At 57.3% G+C, this 21,626-nt stretch overlaps 1 protein-coding gene and 1 pseudogene across 1 annotated transcript; both read right to left on the bottom strand.

Annotated features, from left to right (window-relative positions):
* Nucleotides 1-1,394: 1,394 nt before the first annotated feature.
* LOC127028638 (scavenger receptor cysteine-rich type 1 protein M130-like) lies at nucleotides 1,395-8,536 on the bottom strand. The gene is made up of 9 exons (XM_050914354.1): nucleotides 8,278-8,536; nucleotides 7,741-8,059; nucleotides 6,520-6,836; nucleotides 6,118-6,432; nucleotides 5,443-5,757; nucleotides 3,602-3,733; nucleotides 2,779-2,874; nucleotides 2,266-2,349; nucleotides 1,395-1,579 (listed from the first exon to the last, which is right to left on the bottom strand). Exons 1-9 carry the CDS (start codon nucleotides 8,534-8,536, stop codon nucleotides 1,395-1,397), a joined length of 2,022 nt encoding a protein of 673 aa, XP_050770311.1.
* Nucleotides 8,537-21,592: 13,056 nt separating this feature from the next.
* Nucleotides 21,593-21,626, bottom strand: part of LOC127028637 (olfactory receptor 14J1-like) — a 4,602-nt pseudogene continuing 4,568 nt past the window's right edge.

Below are 21,626 nucleotides of genomic sequence, written 5' to 3'. Positions count from 1 at the left end.
GTTTTCTGCAGAGGGGCCCTGGGCAGCCAGGGGACAACAGGACTGTACTTGTCATAGATAGACGATGGGAGGAGAGTGTCTCCTGCTGGCAGTCAAGGGGATGGAGCCCAGTGGCCGAGCACCCGCTTTGCATGTGGGAGGTCCTGGGTTTGATCCCCGGCATCTCCAGGGGGTGCTTTTGCCCTGACTCCCCAGCCAGGTCCTGCCCTAGTGTCAAACCCTCCTTGCCACCCACCCCCTGTGTGAGAGGTTTCTCTGCCCAGGGGTGCTGGGGCAGGTGAAAGCCCCAGCTGAGGGAGAGGGACCCTGACTCAGCTCCCAGCAGCACCTGCTTTAGGGGCGGGACAGAAAATCTCTTCTGCCATGGCCATGTGCCCATGTGAGCATCCTCCTGGATGGGCCCTTCTCCAGGTCAGGGGCTGAACCACGGCTTTGGGCTGCAGCACAAAAGCATCCTTCCTCCATCCCCCTGGCCCTCCAAGAGCACTGAGGGAAAGGTGCCCCCATCCCTCTGGTACCTGCGAGGCAGCAGGAGGGCAGGGGTGGGGGCTGGAGTGCAGCAAGAGGAGGGGGTCCCAGGGCTGCTGTGGGCCTTACAGCCCCTGCCCAGGAAGAAGGCAGCTCTGCAGCTGTGACAAGAGTGCTTGGGGTTTGCAAGGGCCAAGGGCAGCAGGAGCAGCCCATGGAGACTGGGGTCCCGGCAGAGCCAGAGGAGAGGGAATCCCAGTCCCGTGTGTCCCAGGAAGTGGCTCTGCACCCTGTGCCGGGGCAGTGGGGAGCAGAGCTGCCTCCTAACCACTGTGGGAGGTGATCCACAGGCCATGATCCCCCCTGGGGCTGGCTGGGGTGTTCAGGGCACTGTGGGCACCTTATGGCTCACATCTGTGGGACCACAGCCCAGGGTTCACCCTGACATGGCAGCTGGTGTGGCCTCTGCACTGTGGGACCAGCGTGGCCCCGGCAGGGCCTGGGGGAAAGAGCAGCTGGGAAACCCCAGGGTGAGGAGATGGGCGCTCCCACTGGGTGCATCATGGGAACTTGGCAGAGAGCCATTTTTGTTGGAAACTGTGGCTGGCAGGATGGAAATGTCTCCGTCAGCAGAAATATTCCCCAGGGACCATGGGCTCTTGCAGCCACAAAGCCTGAACCCAGGTCTGTTGTCCCTGAGACGTGCCCCTTCCCCACTGCCATGTCTTTGTGCTCTGCTCCCACGCGATCAGCCTCAGGGACACACCCCGACCCCTGGGCAGGCAAGCACCAGCTCTGGGTCAAAGCCCCCAGAGACTTTTAATAAGAACAGATATGGATGCACGGCGTAAAAATGGGAATAAAAGTAGAGGAAACTCCAGGTGGTTTCTGCTGCCCGTGGGTAAAGGGAGATGGTTCCCTGGTGCTCACAGCTCTCCCAGCTGCACAGACATCTCCTCCCTCCTGGCTGCACCCAGCCCCATGGCAGGGACCGGCTCTCCTGGCCTGGGGCTCCGGGACTGCTGTGCACCCAGCTCCGGTGTCACAGCCTTTGTGTCCTCAGGGGGATGTGCCAGAGACACCTCTTCAGCATCGTCATAGCCCACGCTCTCTGGGGACAGGGACCAGGCATCTCCCTTAGCTCCAGGGGCACCAGCACTTTGGGAGCACAGGTTTGCCCCTGCCAGCAGCAAAGGCGGCCATTGCACGTTCACCCCATGGGGTACCCCTCCTTGTCTGTACATCACCTTCCTCCCTTCTCCTCACCAGTCCTGAGATGTTCACCTCCCTCTCCAACCCCTGGTCCCCCCAAAAGAAAACTCCCGGAGCAGGTTCCCCTGTCCCAGGAGGCTGGGCTCTCAGTACAGCAGCAATTCATCCGGCACCAGGGATGGCACCCCAGGAACCGGCAGCGCTCTCTTTCCCTCTCACCTCCAGGTGCATCCCTGGGCCCTGCTCCCTCCTCTGGCACCCTGGGCATTTCCCAGTCTCCCTGTCCAGACACGGGATCCTCCCCAGGGTCAGAAACCTCCCTGGCATCATCATAGCCATCCACTGGGTCACCTCCAGGCAGAACAGGGATGTCTGAAAGGAGAGGGGAGCTGGTGACAGTGAGAAGATGCATCCTGCAGAGCAGAGGATGGGAGGATGCACAGGGACACAGGGCTGAGACACTGGTGTTGGCAGCACCACAGGAGACCCCCCCCATGTCCTCCCCAACTCTGACGGTGACACTCAGTGACACTGCTGTCCATCACATGTCTGCAGGGAGATCAACCCCCTCCTACCCCCCATTACCTGGTGCTGACCCTGGACCATCCTCCTCCTTGCTGTCCCCAGGGTACGGCTGCAGCTTGGTCAGGGACCCCTCTGAATAGGAGCCTGGAGAGAGGCGCAGCAGGTGTCATGGGAGTGCGCTCTGCTGACCTGCCTTGTGGTCAGTGCCGCTGGGGACGGGGGACCCAGGGAACCAGGGCTGTGTGGGGAGGAGGGCTCAGGACTCACCCTGCTCCCCTGGGACCAACCCTGTCTCAAAGGGGCTCCCAGAGATGCCCCGGGACGGCCCCTTCCCTCACCCCTCGGGTGTCAGATGGGGTGCAGGGGCAGGAAGAGAGGGGCTGTCCCCAGCTGGGATGGGCAGAGCTGGTGGGGAGGAAGCTTCACTCCTGGGCCCAGGACCTGGCTGCTCTCCCCACAGACCGCCATGGCCCCAGCGCCCCAGGGGCCAGGGGGCTGCAGGGGGTCAGTCTGGAATGGGGGCCAGTGGAAAGAGCCCTGCAGATGTGGCCCCTGGGAAGAACCCACACCCACCTGAGCCGCTGAACCTCTCCTGCTTCTCCCCCGCTGGGCTGTAACCAATCTCCTCGTACACGGCCTCAGGGAAAGGCTCCCAAGCTCTCTCAGAACCTGCAGACAGAAGCATGGCTGGCCCAGAGATGGGCAGAGAGGGGACGCAACCCCACTCTGCTCCCCCAGCCCTGGGCCAGCCCAGGGCTGTCCCCACAGCACAGACCCGCTGTGCTGTCCGGTCACCGCTACTGCCTCAGTGAGGGCAATGTCCCCATAGAGATGGTCTGGGGCAGCAACGCCCTCACACTATCTCCTCAGAGATAGCTGTTCTGCCCCTCTGGCCCCTGCGTCAGCTCCCTGCTGCTGAGCTTGGAGTAGCTCCCACCTTTCCCCTCCTCCTGGAGCTGCCCCCGCTCTGCCCCATGGATCCATAACACAGCCCCTGCCCTGCTGGGGGGAGCTCAGGGTTGGATGGAGGAACAGCCTGGAGGTCTGAAGCCACGGAGATGGACCCTGCTGCCCTGTGCTCCTCCTGGCATCTCACCTGACCCAGAGCCCTCTCCAGTGCTGCCCAGAGGGCTGCCAGTGGCACGTCCTTGCCTGTCTCTCCTCTGCTCCCACCTCCCCCAGCCCAGCTCTGCCATTTCTCTCCCCGCCCCATCCCTAACTCTCCCCGTGTCTGGAGCCCTTTCTGCTGGTCAGGCAGTCAATGGGACAGTATATGGGACAGCAGGCAGCACACATTTGTCCCCCCAGCTCTGCCTGTACCACTCACTGACACCCAACAGCACCCCTGGCCTTGCCAGGTGGCATCCTGGCCCAGGACTTCAGGGAAAGGACCCACCTCTACGCCCAGCCCTGGCGCTTTGCACAGCCAAGAGGGCCAGGAGCAGGCAGAGAAGGGCTCCCAGGATGATGCAGATGATGATGGGCAATGAGACTCTCCCGCTGCCAGCTGGACGGTCCCGGGTGGGATCTGCATGGCAGGAAGACAGAAAGGGCAGCATCAGGGCAGGGAGAGGTGGGGGGCCGGGACATACCCGTCCTGACCCCCATTACAGTGGGGGTAAGGGACCCCGGGGCAAGAGTGATGGGGTAGCTCTCACCCTACTGGGTAAATGACAGCCCTCCCCAACCCCCCAACAAGTACCCCGATGCCTCCTCCTGGGATTTTCACACCCTGGCAAGTAGCCCCTTCCCTCTGGCTGTGGGTCACAGCCTGGCCCCGAGAAGACCCAGTGGTGGCGGGGAGGACAGGTTACCTGCTCGGGGGGTTGGTGCTGCTGTCCTGGGTGCAGCTGCAGAGGAGGAGAAGGAGAGCTGGGCTCAGAGGGTGGGTGTGAGGGTCCCAGGGAGCCTCCTCTCTGACACGCCGTGTGTGTGTGTCTGCGTGTGTGGTTTGCGCAGACATCCCTGACACAACCCACCCAAATTGCCCCTCCTGCGGAGCTGGTCAGGGTGGCCGGGACAGAGCCCAGGGCCCTGCTCTGGGCTGTGGGCAGTATGGTGCAGGTAGCCTGGGAGGTGGCCCTGGGGGCTGCAGAGCCCTGTGGGCAGAGGCCGGAGGACATCCAGCCCCACAGAGGCTGCTGCCCACTTGGCACCAGGCTCCCATGCTCTGCAGGGATGGTCTGGCTCTCAGGAGCTCTGGGGCCATTCTGGGACCCAGCGGGGAAAATGCCTGCCCCGGCTCCTTACCAATACCCCCGTGAGAGGTCCCAGCCCTGCCGCTCACCGGAGCAGCGCACACCAGCGTCCTCCTTATGCCGGCAGGCACCACTGTCTCCAGGCCGGGCCCAGCAGTCCTGCAGAGATGGCTCTGTACCCCGGCACTCCACCTGCTCCAGCCAGATGGGGCCTGTCCCCTCCCCAAATGCAGCCTCATCCAGAGCAGACACTGCGGGGCCACAGCCCAGCTGCCTGCACGCCACCTCAGCATCCTGCATGTCCCAGGAGTCGTCGCACACTGTCCCCCAGGAGCCACAGTGCCAGACCTCCACTCTGCCCGAGCACCCATTCTCTCCTCCCACGGCACGAATCTTCTCCCTGTCTGGAGAAGGCAGAGACCTCCCATGGCACCAGGACAGCAGACAGAGCCCTGCCAGGCGAGAGGGGCACGCAGAGGAGCAGCTACCTGTGCAGCTCGTGGTGTTGCGGCACGCTGCCATTGGGGCTGGGGGTGTTTCTGGCCATCTCCCTGCAGAAGGAAATGCTGTGGTGAAGGGGCTGCTGCAGGGGTGTCGTGCAGCAGAGAGTGGGGCTGAGCTCTGCTCGCACCTCCCTGTGCCACCTCACTCACGGCAGCAGCTGAATCCCAGTCATTCAGGGGACACGCATGGCAATGTGGGGGACCCTGACTGCTCAGCCCCAAAGGGCCCCTGGTTCACAGAGCAGCAGGAGGGTGTCCATGGAGGGGATGCTCCTGGGAGCCCTGGCTGGTCTCTTCTGAGACCTTGCCTGCAGACACCTCTGCCTGCCTCCCCCTGGGCTCTGCTGGGAGCCTGGCTGGCAACTGCTTGGTGAATGTGTGGGGCTCTGAGAGCTGAAGTCCCGTTTGTGCCACCAGCAGCAGCAGGGTCTGGCACGTAAAGTAAAAGCCCCTGTGGGCTCTGTCTCTGCTTTTGACAATGCCCAGCAGCGAGCAGGGGCTGGGGGGATGCTGGTACCTGGCTAGCTCAGAATTACCATTGCAGGTGATGTGGGTCTCGTCTCGCAGGTCATCGCACGACTGCGGGTCCCAGGGAGTGGAGGGACACTGCCAGAAAAAGTTGTTTCTCTCCCCACACTCCACGCGATCCAGCCAGGCAGGGCCAGACACCTTGCCAGAGGGCAGGCGTGTTTCCAGGGACCCTCTGTCCCCACAGCCCAGCAACTTGCATGCCAGCGACACCGTTTTGGGAGTCATTGAGTTGGAGCAAACAATCCCCCACGTCCCGTTGTAGAAAACCTGCAGGCGCCCAGAGCAGCCATCGCTGTTCTCCAGCCTCAGGGCCACGAACTCTGGTAGGAAAGGCCCCAAAGGGGAACAAGCTGGTCCGGGGCTGTGGGAGCAGGGATGCCCCTGCAACGCGCAGGCCCTCAGCCAGGCAAAGGCATGGCCAGCAAGTCCCCCTTGCACCCAGGGGCAGAGAGAAGTCCCTGATGGACAGACAGCCCTGCCCTTCCTGCTAACCCTCGGGCACAGCTGAGCTCCCCAGGGACCCTCGGTGGGACTGAGGGGACCTGTGTGTGGGCGTCCCCAGGATGGGCTCAGGCAGGGGCTCAGAGGCAGCCAGGAACAGCCTCGGCCATTGCTGGCTCTCCAACCTCGTGCCAGCCTCCCTGGGCACTGGGGTCCCACCCACAGCTCCCAGCACAGACCTGAGCAGACGACTCCTGCGTCCTCTTTGTGCCAGCAGTCGTGCTGCCCCCAGGACTCTGCCAGGCAGTCCCAGAGAGCAGCTTCGGCCCCAGAGCAGTTCACGCTGTCCAGCCAGATCTGACCGGAGCCTTCCCCAAACCGAGCGGAGCCAACTGCCTCCACCGCCCCTCCGCAGCCCAGCTGCTGGCAAACGACAGCGGCGTCATGCAGGTCCCAGCCGTCATCGCAGATGGTCCCCCAGCTGCCCTGGTAGTAGATCTCCACTCTCCCCGCACAGCGCCCGGGCCCATTCACCAGCCGGACCTGTCGGCTCCCTGCAGCAGGTACAAACCCCAGCAGCCATCAGGGGCCGGCTGCCCGCCCAGCCCAGAGCCTGGGGGGGCCTGTGCAGCGCCACTCACCCCAGCAAACGGCCCCCACGTCCTCTGCAATCCCTGCTGCCAGCACACTCTCAGGCAGGGAGGTGTTGCAGAGAGTCAAGTTGGCCTCGTGCCCTGTGCACCGGACCCCTCGCAGCCCCACAGGACCCGTCCCTCTCTGGGCCTTCAGGGAGGTGTAGGCTGTCTCTGCCTTTCCGCACTGCAGCTGCCGGCACACCACGCTGGCCTCCTGCATGTCCCACTGGTCATCCAGGACTCTGCTCCACATCCCATGCTGGAAGATCTCCAAACGTCCATCACACCGACTCTCTCCACCCACCAGCCGTAGGGATGCAGAGCTGGCTGAGCCTGGGGAGAGCAGCCATGCCCCAGCCCTTGATGGCACCGCAGACCCCAGAAACCTGTGGCAAGTCTGTAGGCTCTGGTGCCCTTGCAGCACCCTGGAGCTCCAGGGCCAGGGCTCCACGGGTTGCTTTCCCAGTCCCTGAGCCTTCTCGAGCAAGACACCAGCTTTACTCTCGGCAGGGCAGAGCCACCCAATACATCCCTGCTGAGGCAGGTGGGGAAGCTCCCACAGGAGGGAATAGCAGCCGGTGGTGGCCCAGGGACGGGCAGTGCTGGGATAAGCCTTGTCCAACCTCAGCCCACACGTCTCTGCCCCTCTGCATCCCTGGGGATGGGGGACTGGGAAGCAGTGTCCCTGGAAGGGAGCAGAGTGAGGAAGGCCTTTCCAAGCAAACGGGACAAGTTTGGGACTTGTGCTGACCAGAAGCCAGGGCAAAGCCCAGCCCAGCTCTACAGCTCACTCCCCTGGTCTGCTGCTGCTGCTGCTGCTGCTGGGGGCAGTCAGGCAGCCCCTGTGGGTGGTGGGATCAGGCTCTGCGGGTCTCTCTGTGGAGCTGAGGCAGGGCTGTCTGCAGCCAGAGGGGTGGAGCTGAGCCCTGAAGCCCTGTTCTGGGCCTCTCCCACAGCAGGAGAGCACAGGAGTCCAGGCCTGGCAGTGGCCACAGGGCCTGAGCTGCCGCCCCGGGGGGCAGAGATGCCTGCCCCTCTTCAGTCCTCCCCAGCTGTCCCATGGCAGAGGGGTCGGTCTGAGCAGCCTAAGCCCTCCAGATTGCCCCTGGGGAATTCAGAGTTTCTCCAGGGAGAAATTCACCCCGGTGCTGCCACAGAGTCCCCTGCTTTGGGTGGCCGTGTCACTCCCAAGGGAAAAATGGAGTTAATCCAGTGTTTACCCAGCACTCACCTGAGCAAATGACAGCAGCGTCGTTCTCGTGGGAGCACAGAGAGGCCCCCAGGGTGGTCACTGGGCACTGTCCCAGGTGGCCTTCAGTCCCGTCACAGTGGAACGAGTCTCTCCAGACGGGGCCACTTCCTCTCCCAAAATGCCCTCCTCTGGGAATGGACTCGGCAAACCCGCAGTCGAGGTGATGACAGAGAACGTGGGCATCCAAGAGGTCCCATCGGGAGGCACAGAGGGTGCCCCAGGTCCCCAGCACCTGGACCTCCACCCTCCCATCACACGCCGTGCTGCCGTTCACCAGCCTGAACCTTGTGTACTCTGGGGACAGAGAAGGATTAGTAGGGGCAGATGCTCCTTCGGGAGCTTGAGAAGAGGCCAAATGGACAGCCTGCCTTTCTCCTCCTGCTGCACGACTTTAGGGCTCTAGACAACCACATCACCCCTCCTGTCCTCACACTCAGCACAGCAAAGTCCCTGCCCTGCTCCCCCGTCCCCAGCACACCCCCCGTGTGTAACACCCCACCCTGAGTCCTTACGTGTGCAGGTGACATGCGCAGCATGGGTGCAGGGCCGGTCCCTGGGGGATCCTTTGGGGCAGGACATGAGAAAGGATTCATTCCCCACACACTGCAGCTCTCTGTCCCAGACGGGACCGACTCCTTCTCCAAAGTGAGCTGCCTCAGTGATGGGCAGGGCCACGCCACACTGCAAGTCCCTGCAGACCACGTCAGCAGCTTTGGGACCAAAGTCTGAGTCACACACAGTTTTCCACTGGTCCCTGTCGTGGATCTCCATGCGTCCTGAGCAGGGGCTGTCCCCTCCAACCAGCCGGACAAATCCTGGAGCAATGAAAGATCCCTGCGAGTTCCCAGTACCCTCTGGCAGTTACATGCCCATGTCCCACCTCATCTTCAAGGCAGCTGCAGGCAAAGAGCCCCACGAGCACCCCGGCAGCTCCCAGTGGATGCTGATGGCAAAAACACACCAAGGACCCCCTGCCATTCTTCAGACACCAGCACAGCACTTGTGGGCTTGCTTCTCTCCCAAACCCCCAGCTGTAGGCACTGCTCAGATAAACTGCCGCTGCAAAAGAGAGCTCGGGCTTCCTGGCACCAGGCCCAGGCACCGCAGCGTCTGGAGCACTTGGGGCCCAGGGAGACAGGCCCAGGCGCTGTTGGCTGCTGCAGCCTGCTCTGCCCACCTAGCTCAGGGCCAGGCTGAGGAACCCCTTGGAGCTGCCAGAAACACATCCCTCTCTCAGGGGATCTCAGGCTCTTGGGGTACTGCCGTAAGATAGGACATGTCACAGGATACGGGTATGGCACGGCTGTATCTGCAGTCAGTGTCTGTACCAGCACCCCGCTCTGGCGCCTGCCCAGGGAAGGGGGTCCTCAGCCAGGGCCAGAGCGCACTGCCAGGCACACACCTCCCCGTCCCATGGCCGGGCAGAGGGCAGGAGCGTGGGCAGTGGAGCAGCCCTGGGCTGACGTAAGCTCCCAGTGCAAGGACAGGCACCAAGGATAGTGCAAGTGCTGGCAAAGCCCCTGTGGCACAGGGCAGCCAGGGGCTGGGGTAGGCAGGAGAGGTCATTACTGCCTGCACAGAGCCATGTCGCCATGGGCTGGTTCTCGCGGGGTGACCCTGGGAACGAGATGAGGTGCCACGTGCCACCCTGCTCTTCTGCCCAAGGCCAGCACTCCTCCCCTCTGAACATCCCCTTTGCTTGGGCTGAGGGACTCGTGTCTGGCAGGGGGCACAACCCAAAAGTCCCTGCCCATCTCGTGCCCTTCCCTGGGGCTGTTGGTGGCTGCGTGAGCAGTTCCCAGTGCCTCTGGCATGGTGGGACCCGGCCCCCGGCAATGCTACACAGGTCCTGGCTGAATGGGAGGAGAAAGATGGGAACCAAGAGACACCATGGGGCAGGGAGGGAGATTCATCTCCCAGCCCCAGGAACTGACCAAGGGTGGGCTGAGCCACCTCGGCGTGGGCTGTGGGCACCCGGGGAGGGCTCCCATTGCTCTTTCCCCAGGGACTGGCGACACCAGCAATGACAGTCCCAGCTCACCACTGTGACCCCCTCCACCAGGCCCTGCTCTGGCATCCATTCGTTTCTCCCTGAGGGCACAGCCAGGTCCCTTCCCCTGTCCCAGCCCCAAAGACAGGGAACGGGCTGGCCCCTTACCTGAACATGTCACTCCAGCATCCTCACCGTGAACACAGTTGTGTTGACCCCATCCTCTGTGTTTGCAGTCAGACAGGGCAGACTCGGTGCCATGACAGTCAACATCATCCATCCAAATGGGGCCTGATCCTGCCCCAAAGTGTCCTTTGGCATGAGCTTTGAGGGCAGATCCACAGCTCAGCTGCTTACAAACCACTGCAGCAGCCTCCATGTCCCAGAAGTCACCACACACGGTGCCCCACTGGCCCTGGTGTTTCACCTCCACTCTCCCAGCACAGCGCCCGCCGCCATCCTCCAGCCTCACCTCTGCAGCCGCTTCAAAAACCAACATGGGATCAGTCAGGAGAGCGCTGAGCCCCAGGCCATTTCACAGGCACCGGGCTGGAAGCCCTCTCCCCTCTGTGCTGTCCCTGCGGCAGTGTGGGCATCCCTCCTCTCCCTCTGTGGGTGCAGATGCCCCAGTCCCCTTCTCTCCATAGGGCACAAACCACCCTCCTGGGGCCAGAGTCCCCTGGAGCCAGCGGGCAGTGAGCAGCACACAAACCCTCTGAGGCATCCCAGAGATTGGTTGCGCCCTGGGGATCGCTGAGTGCTGCTGTCACCAGCTGGGCCATCCCCAGCTCCAGGGGCACAGTGCTCAGGAACAAGGAGCCCCAAAAGCGTACCCCAGGATGGCGTGTCTATAAATGCAGCCAGGCACATGTTGCCATAAACACAGGAGCCTTGAAAACAGAAATACCCTCTCCCACCCAGAGAGGCACAGGGAAAGGCACCGGGTCAATGGACTTGAGCACCTTCTGACCCTCACCTCAGTGGCACCTGAAAAGAAACCGCATTCCTGGAGGAATCTCGATGACCCTGCTGGTGCCCGCTGGCTCCAGCCTGTGGGACAAGGGAACCGGCACTTACCCCTGCACAGCTGCACCCAGAAGAGTAGCCACAGCACAGGAGGCAGGAGTTCCTCCGTCCCCATCCTGAGCCTCCTGCCCTGCCTCCACGGCCCTGCTGCACCCCACTCCCAGTCGCAGCTCCCAGAGACTCACGGAGACAACAGCAATGGCAGGCCAATATAGCTCTGCAGATGCCAGCCCAGCTGCAGGAGGAACCAATCGAAGCAGCAGCACCTTTTTAGACATTATCGGGAGCTATCATCTCCCCTCCGACACAGCCCAGCCCTCCAATGAACTTCTCCAGCGCCATTCATGACCATATATGAAGGATGGCTCCGCTGCAGGTGTCACGTCACTGTGGTGGGGAGGTGTCACAGGACAGGGCTGCTTGTAGGGGGGGAAACGGCTTTTTCACCCCTCAAACCCTGCTGTGTGGACCAGGGCACTGAGCATCTCCTACGCCGGGCACATCCAAGAGCCCAAGGCACGAGTGTCCAGCCATCCCCATGCCATGGGAACCATGGAGCTGGGACTGCACCGGGGTCTGTGTCAGGATGGAAAGGAAACACCCCTGCCCCTGCTACAGACCCTGCTCTGCTGGAAGCAGCTGCTGGGAAAAGTCCTTGGCCAGGACAAGAGCTCCATCCCAGGAGTGCTGGCTCGCCCGTCCCTCCCTGGGGAGCCCCACGGTGGGTCCCTCGCAGGAGCCGAACCTGGGACATGTCCCTGCCCTGGCAGCAGACATGTAGCCCAGAGGCTCAGACGTGTCCCTGATGCTCAGCGTGTCACCGAGGGGCTGTTATTCCCCGCAGGCAGATCGGGAGCTGGAGCCTGCAGGTGCACAAACCACAGCCCACGTGGCCTCGCAGCGCTTGCCGCACTCCCCTTGCAGCGCCCGGGCAGGAAGCCTGTGGTTTCCTCCTGGCACCGTGCCCAGGCACATCCCTGCGGTGCCCCCGAGCCACCCCCACCCCAACTGCTCCAGCCAGGGCTGCAGGGGCTGCTCCTTCGGCCTTGCAGACACGGGGCCGGGCGGCTCCCATCCCTCGTGATGCCCCTCTGATGCACATGGCTGCTCTACACCGAGCCACATGGCCATGGGGTGCCATCGGTGACGTGACCTCACACCCTCCTACTGCCACTGCTGTGTGCTCATGAGTTACATATTGTCACACACGTGTGTGCGGTGTATGGAGTTCTGCTGATGATGCTTCTTCCAAAAAGCCATATTTGGGCATGGTCTAAATATTATTTTGGTGACATCAGAAGCACCTACACAAGCTATGTGCCAGCTCCTGAGCTATCAGCTGCTCAGGCAGCAGTGACATCACAAGCTCACATACAGCCATGTCCATGCTCCTGGCCTATCTGCTACTCAGCCACAGGTGATGTCATAGCCTCTACGTCTGATATTGGCCTGCTCCTAGCCTATCGGCTATTCAGACACCAATGACCTCAAACCCACTGACACAAACTAGGGGCCTGCTGCTGCCCTATCAGCTACCCAGGCACCAGTGACCTCAAAACAACCTACACGTACCTGTTATGGTTTAACCCCAGCTGGCAGCTAAGCTCCACACAGTTGCTCGCTCACTCTTTCACTACATAGAAAGTTAATTCTATCCCAGCCAAAACCAGGACAATGCCAGATGCCTGCTCCTGCCCTATCAGCTACTCAGGCACCAGTGACCTCACAAGTACGTGTACACCCATTCACCGTGTACTCGCTGTTGGGGCACTCAGCCTTCAGTGACCTCACATGCACCTATACAGGCCATGCACCTGGTCCTGGCCTATCAGCTATTCAGCCAAGAGTGACATCACAAGTACATACCCAAGCCATGTGTCTCCCTCTTGCCTATCAGCTACTCAGGCACCAGTGACCTGATCACCACATATCCCTCCACTTGCTATCTGCTTGCCTACAAGATGATACAAAGGCACAAGTGACCTCACAAGCTCTGACACAAGTCACGTGCATGCGCTTGGCCTATCAGCTACTCAGGTATCAGTAATCTCACAACCACTTACACAAGCCATGTGCCAGCTCCCAGCCTATGATCTACTCGGGCACCAGTGATCTCACAAGCACATACCAACCTAGTTGCTATGTGCTCGTATGGTGGGATGACCCCATGTGGCAGCCCCCACCCACTCACTTGCTCACGCCCCACCAGCAGGATGGGGGAGGAAACTGGAAGGACAAAAGTGAGGGAAAAAATCTCATGACTTGAGATAAAGACAGTTTAATAAGTGGAGAAGTAATCACTCACAGCAGGAAATCAAAGCCCAGCCAGTCTCTGAGCAAAGGATACTTTGAAGAACACCCCCCACTCCCCCAGTTTTAGTGCTGACCATAACATCACATGGTGTGGAATATCCCTCTGGTCAGTTGGGGTCGGCTGTCCCGGCTTTGTCCCCTCCCAGACTCTTGCCGCCCCCAGCCTCCTCACTGTCGGGGCACAGTGAGAAACAGAGAAGGCCTTGATGCTGTGCAAGTGCTGCTCAGCAATAGCTACAATGTCAGTGTGTTACCAGTGCTGTTTTGGCCACCAGGGCAAAGCTCGGCACCATAGGGGCTGCTGAGCAGAAAATTAACTCCATCCCAGCCAGACTCAGTACAATCTCCACCCCTTATTCCATACCGTGTGCATCCTGCACAGGTCCTACAGTATTCAATGCATTTGCACCCACCAATCCCTCCTTCCCCATCCTTTGACATGACATACACACAGCATACTGGGTTTGGCTGGTGTGGCTCAGGTGGACCTCGACAAATCCCAGCACACGCCTGACTTCTCCCCTCATTCACTCAGCCAGAGCTTTTTGAAACATTCAATCAGGTCATCAACCTAAGGACAAGGAAATGGATATAGCACCAGCCTGCACCCCACAGTAGTCTTACAGGTAGCTAGGAGATCCCCCACAACCATGGGGAAACGGAATTCCCCACCACCCTACCTCTCTGGCACCTCAAAATCCAGTCTGTGGTTCATGGGCTCATTGGCTAGTTCCTCTGGTTCACATGGTCTTTTTTGGGATCCCCTTCGGGTCTTTTCTGTATTGTCCCCATGCACATATGCTTCTGAAGCTGGCGTTTTGTCCTGGTTTTCCATGTTCGCAGACAGCGTTGCCTGTGTCTTGCAGCACTGAGAAAAGCTCCGAGTCTGCCCCAGTACCCTGCATGGCCATCCTGCTGGGCTGGGCAGGGATGTGGGGGCTTTCCAGTCCGGCTCACAGGATTGGGCTCTTCTTTGTATGTTACAGGATTTGCGCGAAGGGCCCGTTGGTGGTCTCCTAGGAGGGGGTCATAGCCCTTGGGCATGTTCCAGCTTGTCTATGTCCTCCCCACCCTTTGGGTCCCCTCTGCCCTCTTGAAGTTCCCCCTGCCCCAGACATGTCAGGGCATGTTCTGCAGCCTGGTAAAGTGGGGGACCTCGACCCAGCTTTTTCCTTTTCTGTCTGTTCACATTTAAACTCTAATTATTCATTCCATTAGCTCTTACTAAAGGTGGTTTTATCCGTTTTATACCTATGTTGTAATGGCTACAGGTATTTAATTTCACTGGCTCTGTAAATGTTTATACATACATAAATGTGTACACATATATACATGTATAGAGGTACATACATTTAAAATACTGTCTCTGATCATAAATAAATAAAAATATATATTTATACATATTTGTGCAGCCACTTACATATATATATACCTAAAAATGTATATATTTGCTATAAAAGTACATATTTTGACATCCGAGCACTTCCTTGCCCAAAAGAGGCAGGCAGCCAATCACAGGGCTGCATGAGAACACGTGGGTATGACAGTGTCAAGAAATGGCTGCCAGCCAACCACAATGCAGTATGAAAACATGGGAGGAACGAGGCTGTCAGAAGTGGTGGCCTCCCAGTGTGTAATGACAGGGTGCTTCCTTTGCTGATGTGCTTCTGGTGCAGTGGGAGGGGAGGCTCCTCTTGCCAGCCAATGATAAGATTTCCTGAGAACACATGGGTTTGATGCTGTCAAGCAATGGCCATCAGCCAATCACAGAGCAGTATGATGTTTAAGAAATTGGCAGCTCACTCCCATAAACTGGTGGCACTCGTGCATAAAATGGCAGCCCCCGCCCCTCAAATGGTGGCCAAAACAAAATGGCAGTCCCTGCGTATGCAGGGGAAGGGCCTTCTGGGTCAGATATATTTCTGTGTAAACCAGAAAGGGTGGCCGCTCCTTCCAGCCAATCACAACAAAGCACATGACCAGTAGAGGGGAGCGACTTCCAGGGCAAATGGCCCCTGAGGCAGCTGGGATGGGGCGGGAATTCTGCTGGCAACTGGTCGGCGGGGCATCGCTCATGGCTTACCTCCAGTACCGGTGGTGCCTGTGCTCCTGGCGTGTTCCAGGGCAGTGACCCGAATAAGCACAAGGAAGGCACGTGGTGAGGTAAAAATGCTTCTCTTGAACCGCTGTCAGATAACGGGTCAATGTGGTGTCAGAGCTTCAGTGTTTGTGCCTGACATAAGAACTTTCCCCGCCTCCGTGTGCTTCAAGTCATAGAATCAGAGAATCATTTAGGTTGGAAAAGACCCTTAAGATCATCGAGTCCAACCATAAACCTAACACTGCCAAGTCCATCACTAAACCATGTCCCTAAGTGCCCCATCTACACATCTTTTAAATTCGTCCAGGGCTGGTGACTCAACCACTTCCCTGGGCAGCCTGGTCCCGTGCTTGACAACCCTTTTGGAGAAGAATTTTTTCCTAATATCCAATCTAAACCTCCCCTGGTGCAACTTGAGGCCATTTCCTCTTGTCCTATTGCTTGTTACTTGGGAAAAGAGACCAACACCCACCTCGCTACAACCTCCTTTCAGGTAGTTGTAGAGAGTGATAAGGTTTCCCCTCAGCCTCCTTTTCTCGAGGCTAAACACCACCAGTTCCCTCAGCCGCTCCTCATAAGACTTGCTCTCTAGACCCTTCACCAGTTTCGTTGCCCTTCTTTGGACGCGCTCCAGCACCTCAAAGTCTGTCTTGTAGCGAGGAGCCCAAAACTGAACACAGTATTCAAGGTGCAGCCTCACCAGTGCCGAGTATCTGGGGACAATCACTTCCCTAGTCCTGCTGGCCACACTATTTCTGACACAAGCCAGGGTGCTCTTGGCCTTCTTGGCCACCTGGGCACACTGCCGGCTCATCTTCAGCTGGCTGTCAACCAACACCCCCCAGGTCCTTTTCCGCCAGGCAGCTTTCCAGCCACTCTTCCCCAAGCCTGTAGCGTTGCATGAGGTTGTTGTGACCCAAGTGCAGGACCCGGCACTGAGCCTTGTTGAATCTCATAGAAGTGGCCTCGGCCCATCGCTCCAGCCTGTCCAGATCCCTCTGTAGAGCCTTCCTACCCTCAAGCAGATCAACACTCCCACCCAACTTGGTGTCGTCTGCAAACTTACTGAGGGTGCACTCGATCCCCTCATCCAGATCATTGACAAAGGTATTAAACAGAACCGGCACCATCACTGAGCCCGGGGAACACCACTTGTGACCGGCCACCAACTGAATTTAACTCCATTCACCATACGCTCCTCACCAAAGTGAGCTTGTACAGCCTGTGGTTCTCTGGGTTGCACTTTTGGCCTCTTCCAAAGATGGGTGCAACAATTGCTTGTCCTCACTCACAAGAGACCTCTACCAATGCCATGACCTTTCAAAAAGGATATTCCAAAGAAATATTGATCTTCCCCTGTAATTTCAGTACCACTATTGTGCCTGTTATATGCTGTATTTAATTTCTCTAATCTTTCATATACTTTCCCCTGTCCTGATACAATGGCCATTTCTAAAGTCATCTTTTCAGATGCACACTGTCTAGACAAAGGCCATTGTAATTATTCTCCCAGTTTCTCCTTCTCCTCCTCTTTGTTCATTCAGATACCTCTCACCTATCTGGTTGCTGCTTTGAGCTTGAGGGAGTTAAAAGCTTGCCTGTCTTTCAGTAGTCTCATTGTCTCCTTAGCCAACTCGTTTATTACGTTTATATTTACCTTTTTTTATCTACCTACCTAAAATATTTCTCCTAAGATTATCCCTTGTAAGGCAACCTCATTAGAGGCAGCTTGTACTTAGCATACGGTTGCAGAGGGTGTTTTTTGTTTATGAAACTTTATCATGCGTTACTTTGCTTGCAAATAGGACAAATCCTGCTGTGCCTGTGTGCAGCCAGTTCTCGAGGAGAGCAGGTGGGAGCTGGTGTGAAGGAGCTGTAACCTCCAGCTGCAGACTTGGGTGGAGAAGTCTGATGCAAGGAACAGTGATGTAAGTCCCAGGTGGCCAATGACAGAAATGGTGAGGTTGGAGAAGTGAGGAGCAGGTTGTCCATACAGTGTCAGACCTCAAGGGACTGCTTTCCATACCTGTCCAGTCATCCTGAGGAGACAGTCTGCATTATTATCAACTGGAGAATGCTTCCATCACCTCTTCTTTAAAATGAAAAGTAATAAAAAATAGCCTTTAAAATCAAGCATCTTTTTTGTTCAGTGCACTTTGAAATCTTCCCCCTTAACTACACCATGAGACCTCTCTAATTAGCTGTACAAATCTTGAAGACTTGAAGAAAATTACAGGAAGAGACATGGCTCGTTAGGGCTTTCTGTATTTTAATGAGCCCCATAGTGCCTTTGGGCTCATTAAATGAACCTCAGATACTGAGAGGAGATTGAAGAAACCTCTCAAGAAGTCCAAGTCAGAAGCAAAACCCAAAGTTCCTTTAAGCATTAATGGGCTCCACTGAGGGCCATTACTGACAAAGCCTCCCCATGGACTCATTAGAGCAGATAATTGGAGGCTGTGATTACAGGTAGGCAAAGGCACTGTGCAGGTGGCTGTAATGCTGCGAAACCCCTTGGTTTGTTTTATGAAGCAGAAAGGCCAAGCCCTCACCCTCGGCCCCTGGGAAGGCAGGTTCTGTCCCTCACGCGTGGCTCAGGGCTCTTCCTGGGGGGAGTGGGATGTGAGGGTGAGCAATGCCAAGTGTAGGAAAACTGAGCAACATCTCCAGGCCTCCCCAGGCAGGGGTGAGGAAGGGACTAAGTCCAGAGCCTCAAAAGGAAGTTTCTGCTGGTAGGCCTCGGTGGCAGAAGCAACTGCCATACCCAAGGGGACAAAGACCTTGGTTCCTTTGGGCCTTTCAGCCTTGCCAGAGCCCTTGGCCATCTCTACTGCAGGCTGTGTTACGCTGTTCATGCCTGCACCTCTTTCCCTGCAGGCTGTTGGCACCCATCTTTCTTTCCCACCTAGCTCTCAGCCTGGCAGTTCTATGCCCTCACTGATGTCTTTCTGCCCTCACTGGCTGTTCCTTGAAACACAAAGCCATGGGCTGATCCAAACTCCCTCTGGGTGACCTCTTGCACCACAACACTACCTTTGATTGAGATTTTTTTTTCCCTCATCTCCAACTTCCAAGCTGCACTTTGTGGAGGTTTCCTTCTCTGCCCCTACCAAGAAAAGCTCCATCATCTCTGAAATCACCCTTCAAGCAGTTGAAGGCTACTACTCTAGTGCCCTGGTCCTCCACTTCAAAAGGCTACAGATGCCCAGGTTCCTCAGCTTCTCAACACAGGCCCCAAACCCCATTCTTGCAGATCGCCTCTGGACCCTCTCCAGTTCCTCCCCATTTCTCCAGAATGGGGAGCCCCACACCAGACACACTAGTCCAGAGCTGGTTACACCAGCGCTGAGTCAAGGGGATGGTGACTCCCTTGTCTGGGTGCCCACACTCACTCTGATGCAGCCCCGAATGCAGTGGGCCTTATTACCTTTGAGCATGCACCACTGGCTCCTATGGCATCCCTCGTAATGCCCTGGCCCTTCTCCTTGGAGACAGTCTCAGCCGGTCAGGTCCCAGCCTGCCTCATTGTTTGGGTTATTCTGTCCCCCAAGAAGGACTGGCAGCTTCTCCTTTAAAACTTTGTGAGGTTTCTATTTGCCGAATTCCAGAGCTTTTCAGGGTCCCCCAGGATTGAAGCTCCATTGGGCCAGCTGTTAATGTGTGCGTGCAGGATGGCTCACCCTGACTTGTGGTGCCTCTGACAAGATAACAGCATGAGGAATTGCAGGCCATGACAGATAATCAGAAGGCGGTACTAGTCTAATGGAATTGCTCACCTGAATTCTCAGGTTTTCAGGCAGAACTCGACTCTCTAACCATAAGTATCCAGTGGTACCTCCAGAGGACCCATTGTCCCTGAGGTACCTGCCTGGGACTGGCAGCTGTCACAGAGGACCTGCTGGAGACCAGAGCCCCTTGGAAGCTGCAGCTGGAGCCTGGCAGAGGGTCCCAGGGCACCTACACAGGCACCACGCTCCCATGTAACTGCATCCCACCCCAATTTCATGATCGCTTGCCTTTGCAAACAAAGGCAGTACACAAAATCCCCCGAGATCAGTATAGGAAAAAAGACAAACAAAGCAAGGAGGAGAACCACCACCACCGTTTGAAGCTTAAAGTTGCAATAGGAGATTTCCCTCACTCTGCATCTTTCATTCTGTTTCTTTGTTGCTTCATTTTTTTAAAGTGTTCTCAACATTTCCATCGTACTGAAGCCTACAGCATTAAGAAAGATAATTTTGTGTCTTGCACAGAGCCCAGGCCCCCAAACACTCCCTGCCCTCGACTGTCCATGTCATCTCTAACCCTGGCACAGAGTGAGTCTCGCTCGAGGTGTTGACCACTCTTGCCTGATGGAGGAAAGCAGGGTAAAAAGCTTCAGTGAAATGCTGTCTTGTTGGATGGCCAAGTTTGCACTAATCTCATCAAATCCGTGTTATCTGTCTCTGTATGTGAGTATATGGGAATATCTGGATTAATGTATAGGTAAATGTATAGAAAAATGTATAGGTGTGTCCAGTTACTCGCAAAATCCATTTCCTACCAGCACTCTCAAAGGAGAATCTTTGTTCTGAGGAATTACGGTAGTCCTACTGTCTTGTCACTCCGTCCCCTGCCCCACTGGCCACTGGGACCAGGGTTCCCTCAGCTGCCTTCCTTGGGCTGACAAGCGAAGCCCTTCTGGGTGCCCTCCCCATGCATGGCCATTTCCAGCCACCGCTGAGCTTTGCCTTTCCCAGCTCCATCCAGCCCTGCACCCACGCCAGGTGTCTGCCTGCCTCCTGGGCAGCCTGTTCCCCCTCCAGCCTCCCTGCACTTCCTTCTGCTGTTTGACCTCCTAAGTCAGGGCGGTCCCTGTTCATCCACGCTGACCTCTTGCCAGGTCCTGCTTGACTCCCTGCGCATCAGACTGGCTTCTTCCTGGGCTTGGAGGACGTTGTCCCTGAAGATCCAAGAGGGACTCACGGCCCCCTTTGGCCTCCAGGACAGCCCAAGCAGATCCTCAGCTAACTGAAATCAGCTCTCCTGCAGTCCTGCACTGTCATTCTGCTAGTTGTCCTGCTTCTCCACCAGCTCATGGTCATTGCAGCCATGGCTGCCCTCATCCTTCCCATCCCAGCCAGATCTGCTCTGTCTGTCAGTAAGAGACCAGCCTCGTCAGCTCATCCAGTGTCTGTGTCAAAACGCTGTCTTCCACACCCTGTGGGAATCTCCTGGGTTGCTTGTGCTCAGCCCTGCTGCCGTCCCAGCAGATTGTGGGTGGTTCAAGCCATCAGTGATGCCACTGAAGTCCCGGAGGACCTAGGCAACGGTATCCAAACTTTCAAGTTTGGGTACAAATGGAGAAAACCTGAAACCATGGGGAAAAGTAATTGCTGAGGGTTTTGAATTGGGAAGGAGACTGGGGCAGAGAAAAGGAAGGGTCAAGGTGGATCATGGAAGAAGCCCCCTGTGGAAGAGCAGGGAGGAGGGGGATTCAAGGGACCAGCTGCCTGTGGGGAGTGGCTGGTCAGTGCTGGTGTGGCCAAACCCTGTACCTGATCACTATGGTCTGTCCTGCTTATTATACTGGTTTTAGTTGGGGTAGAGTTAATTATCTTCATAGTAACTTGTATGGGGCTATGTTTTAGATTTGTGATGAAAACAGTGTTGATAACACACCAATTTTTAGTCATTGCTGAACAGTACTTGCACAACGTCAAGGCCTTTTCTGCTTCTCACGCTGCCCCACCAGCGAGTAGGCTGGGGGTGCACAAGAAGTTGGGAGGGACACAGCTGGGACAGCTGACCCCAACTGACCAAAGGGATCTTCTGTCCCATAGGACGTCATGCTCAGCATATCAAGCTCAGGGAAGAACAAGGCAGGGGGGTGCATTATAGAGCCCTGCTTTCCTGGAGATGGCTGAACATCTGCATGCGGATGGGAAGCAGTGAATTAATTCCTTGGTTTGCTTTGCTTGCATGTGCGGCTTTTGCTTTACCTGTTAAACTGTCTTTATCTCAACCCATAAGTCATCTCACTTTTACCTTTCCCATCCTCTCCCCCATCCCACTGGGGGGACTGAGAGAGCAGCTGTGTGGTGCTTAGCTGCCTACCAGGGTTAAACTATGACATTTATTAAACTCTGCTCCTGGCTATTTGCTGTGTGAGTAGGCTCGCTATGTTGTGTGTTTGGGTGTGAGTGTATGTACATGCTTTGTTGGTCAATTTGAAGTGGGGCTAGCAAGGAGGAGGAGGACACCAGGATCTGGAGAGGCCCAGGGCTAAAACTGCCAAGTGGGTAATATCTCTGAGTCTGGGCAGACCCAAAGCCCAGGCCCACACTGGAGGGACTGCGGGGTGGTGTGAGCCTGTGGGCAAATTTTGCCAGGAATGTACGGACCACTCATGCAACCTTCACACCAGATCAGCCTGAGAGGGGAACGGGATG

This window comes from Gymnogyps californianus, unplaced genomic scaffold (assembly GCF_018139145.2).
Source record: "Gymnogyps californianus isolate 813 unplaced genomic scaffold, ASM1813914v2 HiC_scaffold_38, whole genome shotgun sequence".
Taxonomy (NCBI): domain Eukaryota; kingdom Metazoa; phylum Chordata; class Aves; order Accipitriformes; family Cathartidae; genus Gymnogyps; species Gymnogyps californianus.
This window is presented reverse-complemented; position numbering and strand designations above follow the sequence as displayed.

What these genes read in the sequence shown, in the direction of transcription:
- LOC127028638 (XM_050914354.1), bottom strand. Translation starts at nt 8,536, where the DNA reads ATGGAGATCCACGACAGGGACCAGTGGAAAACTGTGTGTGACTCAGAC. An exon ending in TGCGCATGTCACCTGCACAC is followed by an intron (nt 8,060 to 8,277) that starts GTAAGGACTCAG and finishes CTCTGTCCCCAG; the next exon opens with AGTACACAAGGTTCAGGCTG. An exon ending in TGGTCCAGGGTCAGCACCAG is followed by an intron (nt 1,580 to 2,265) that starts GTAATGGGGGGT and finishes CCCTGTCCCCAG; the next exon opens with AGAGCGTGGGCTATGACGAT.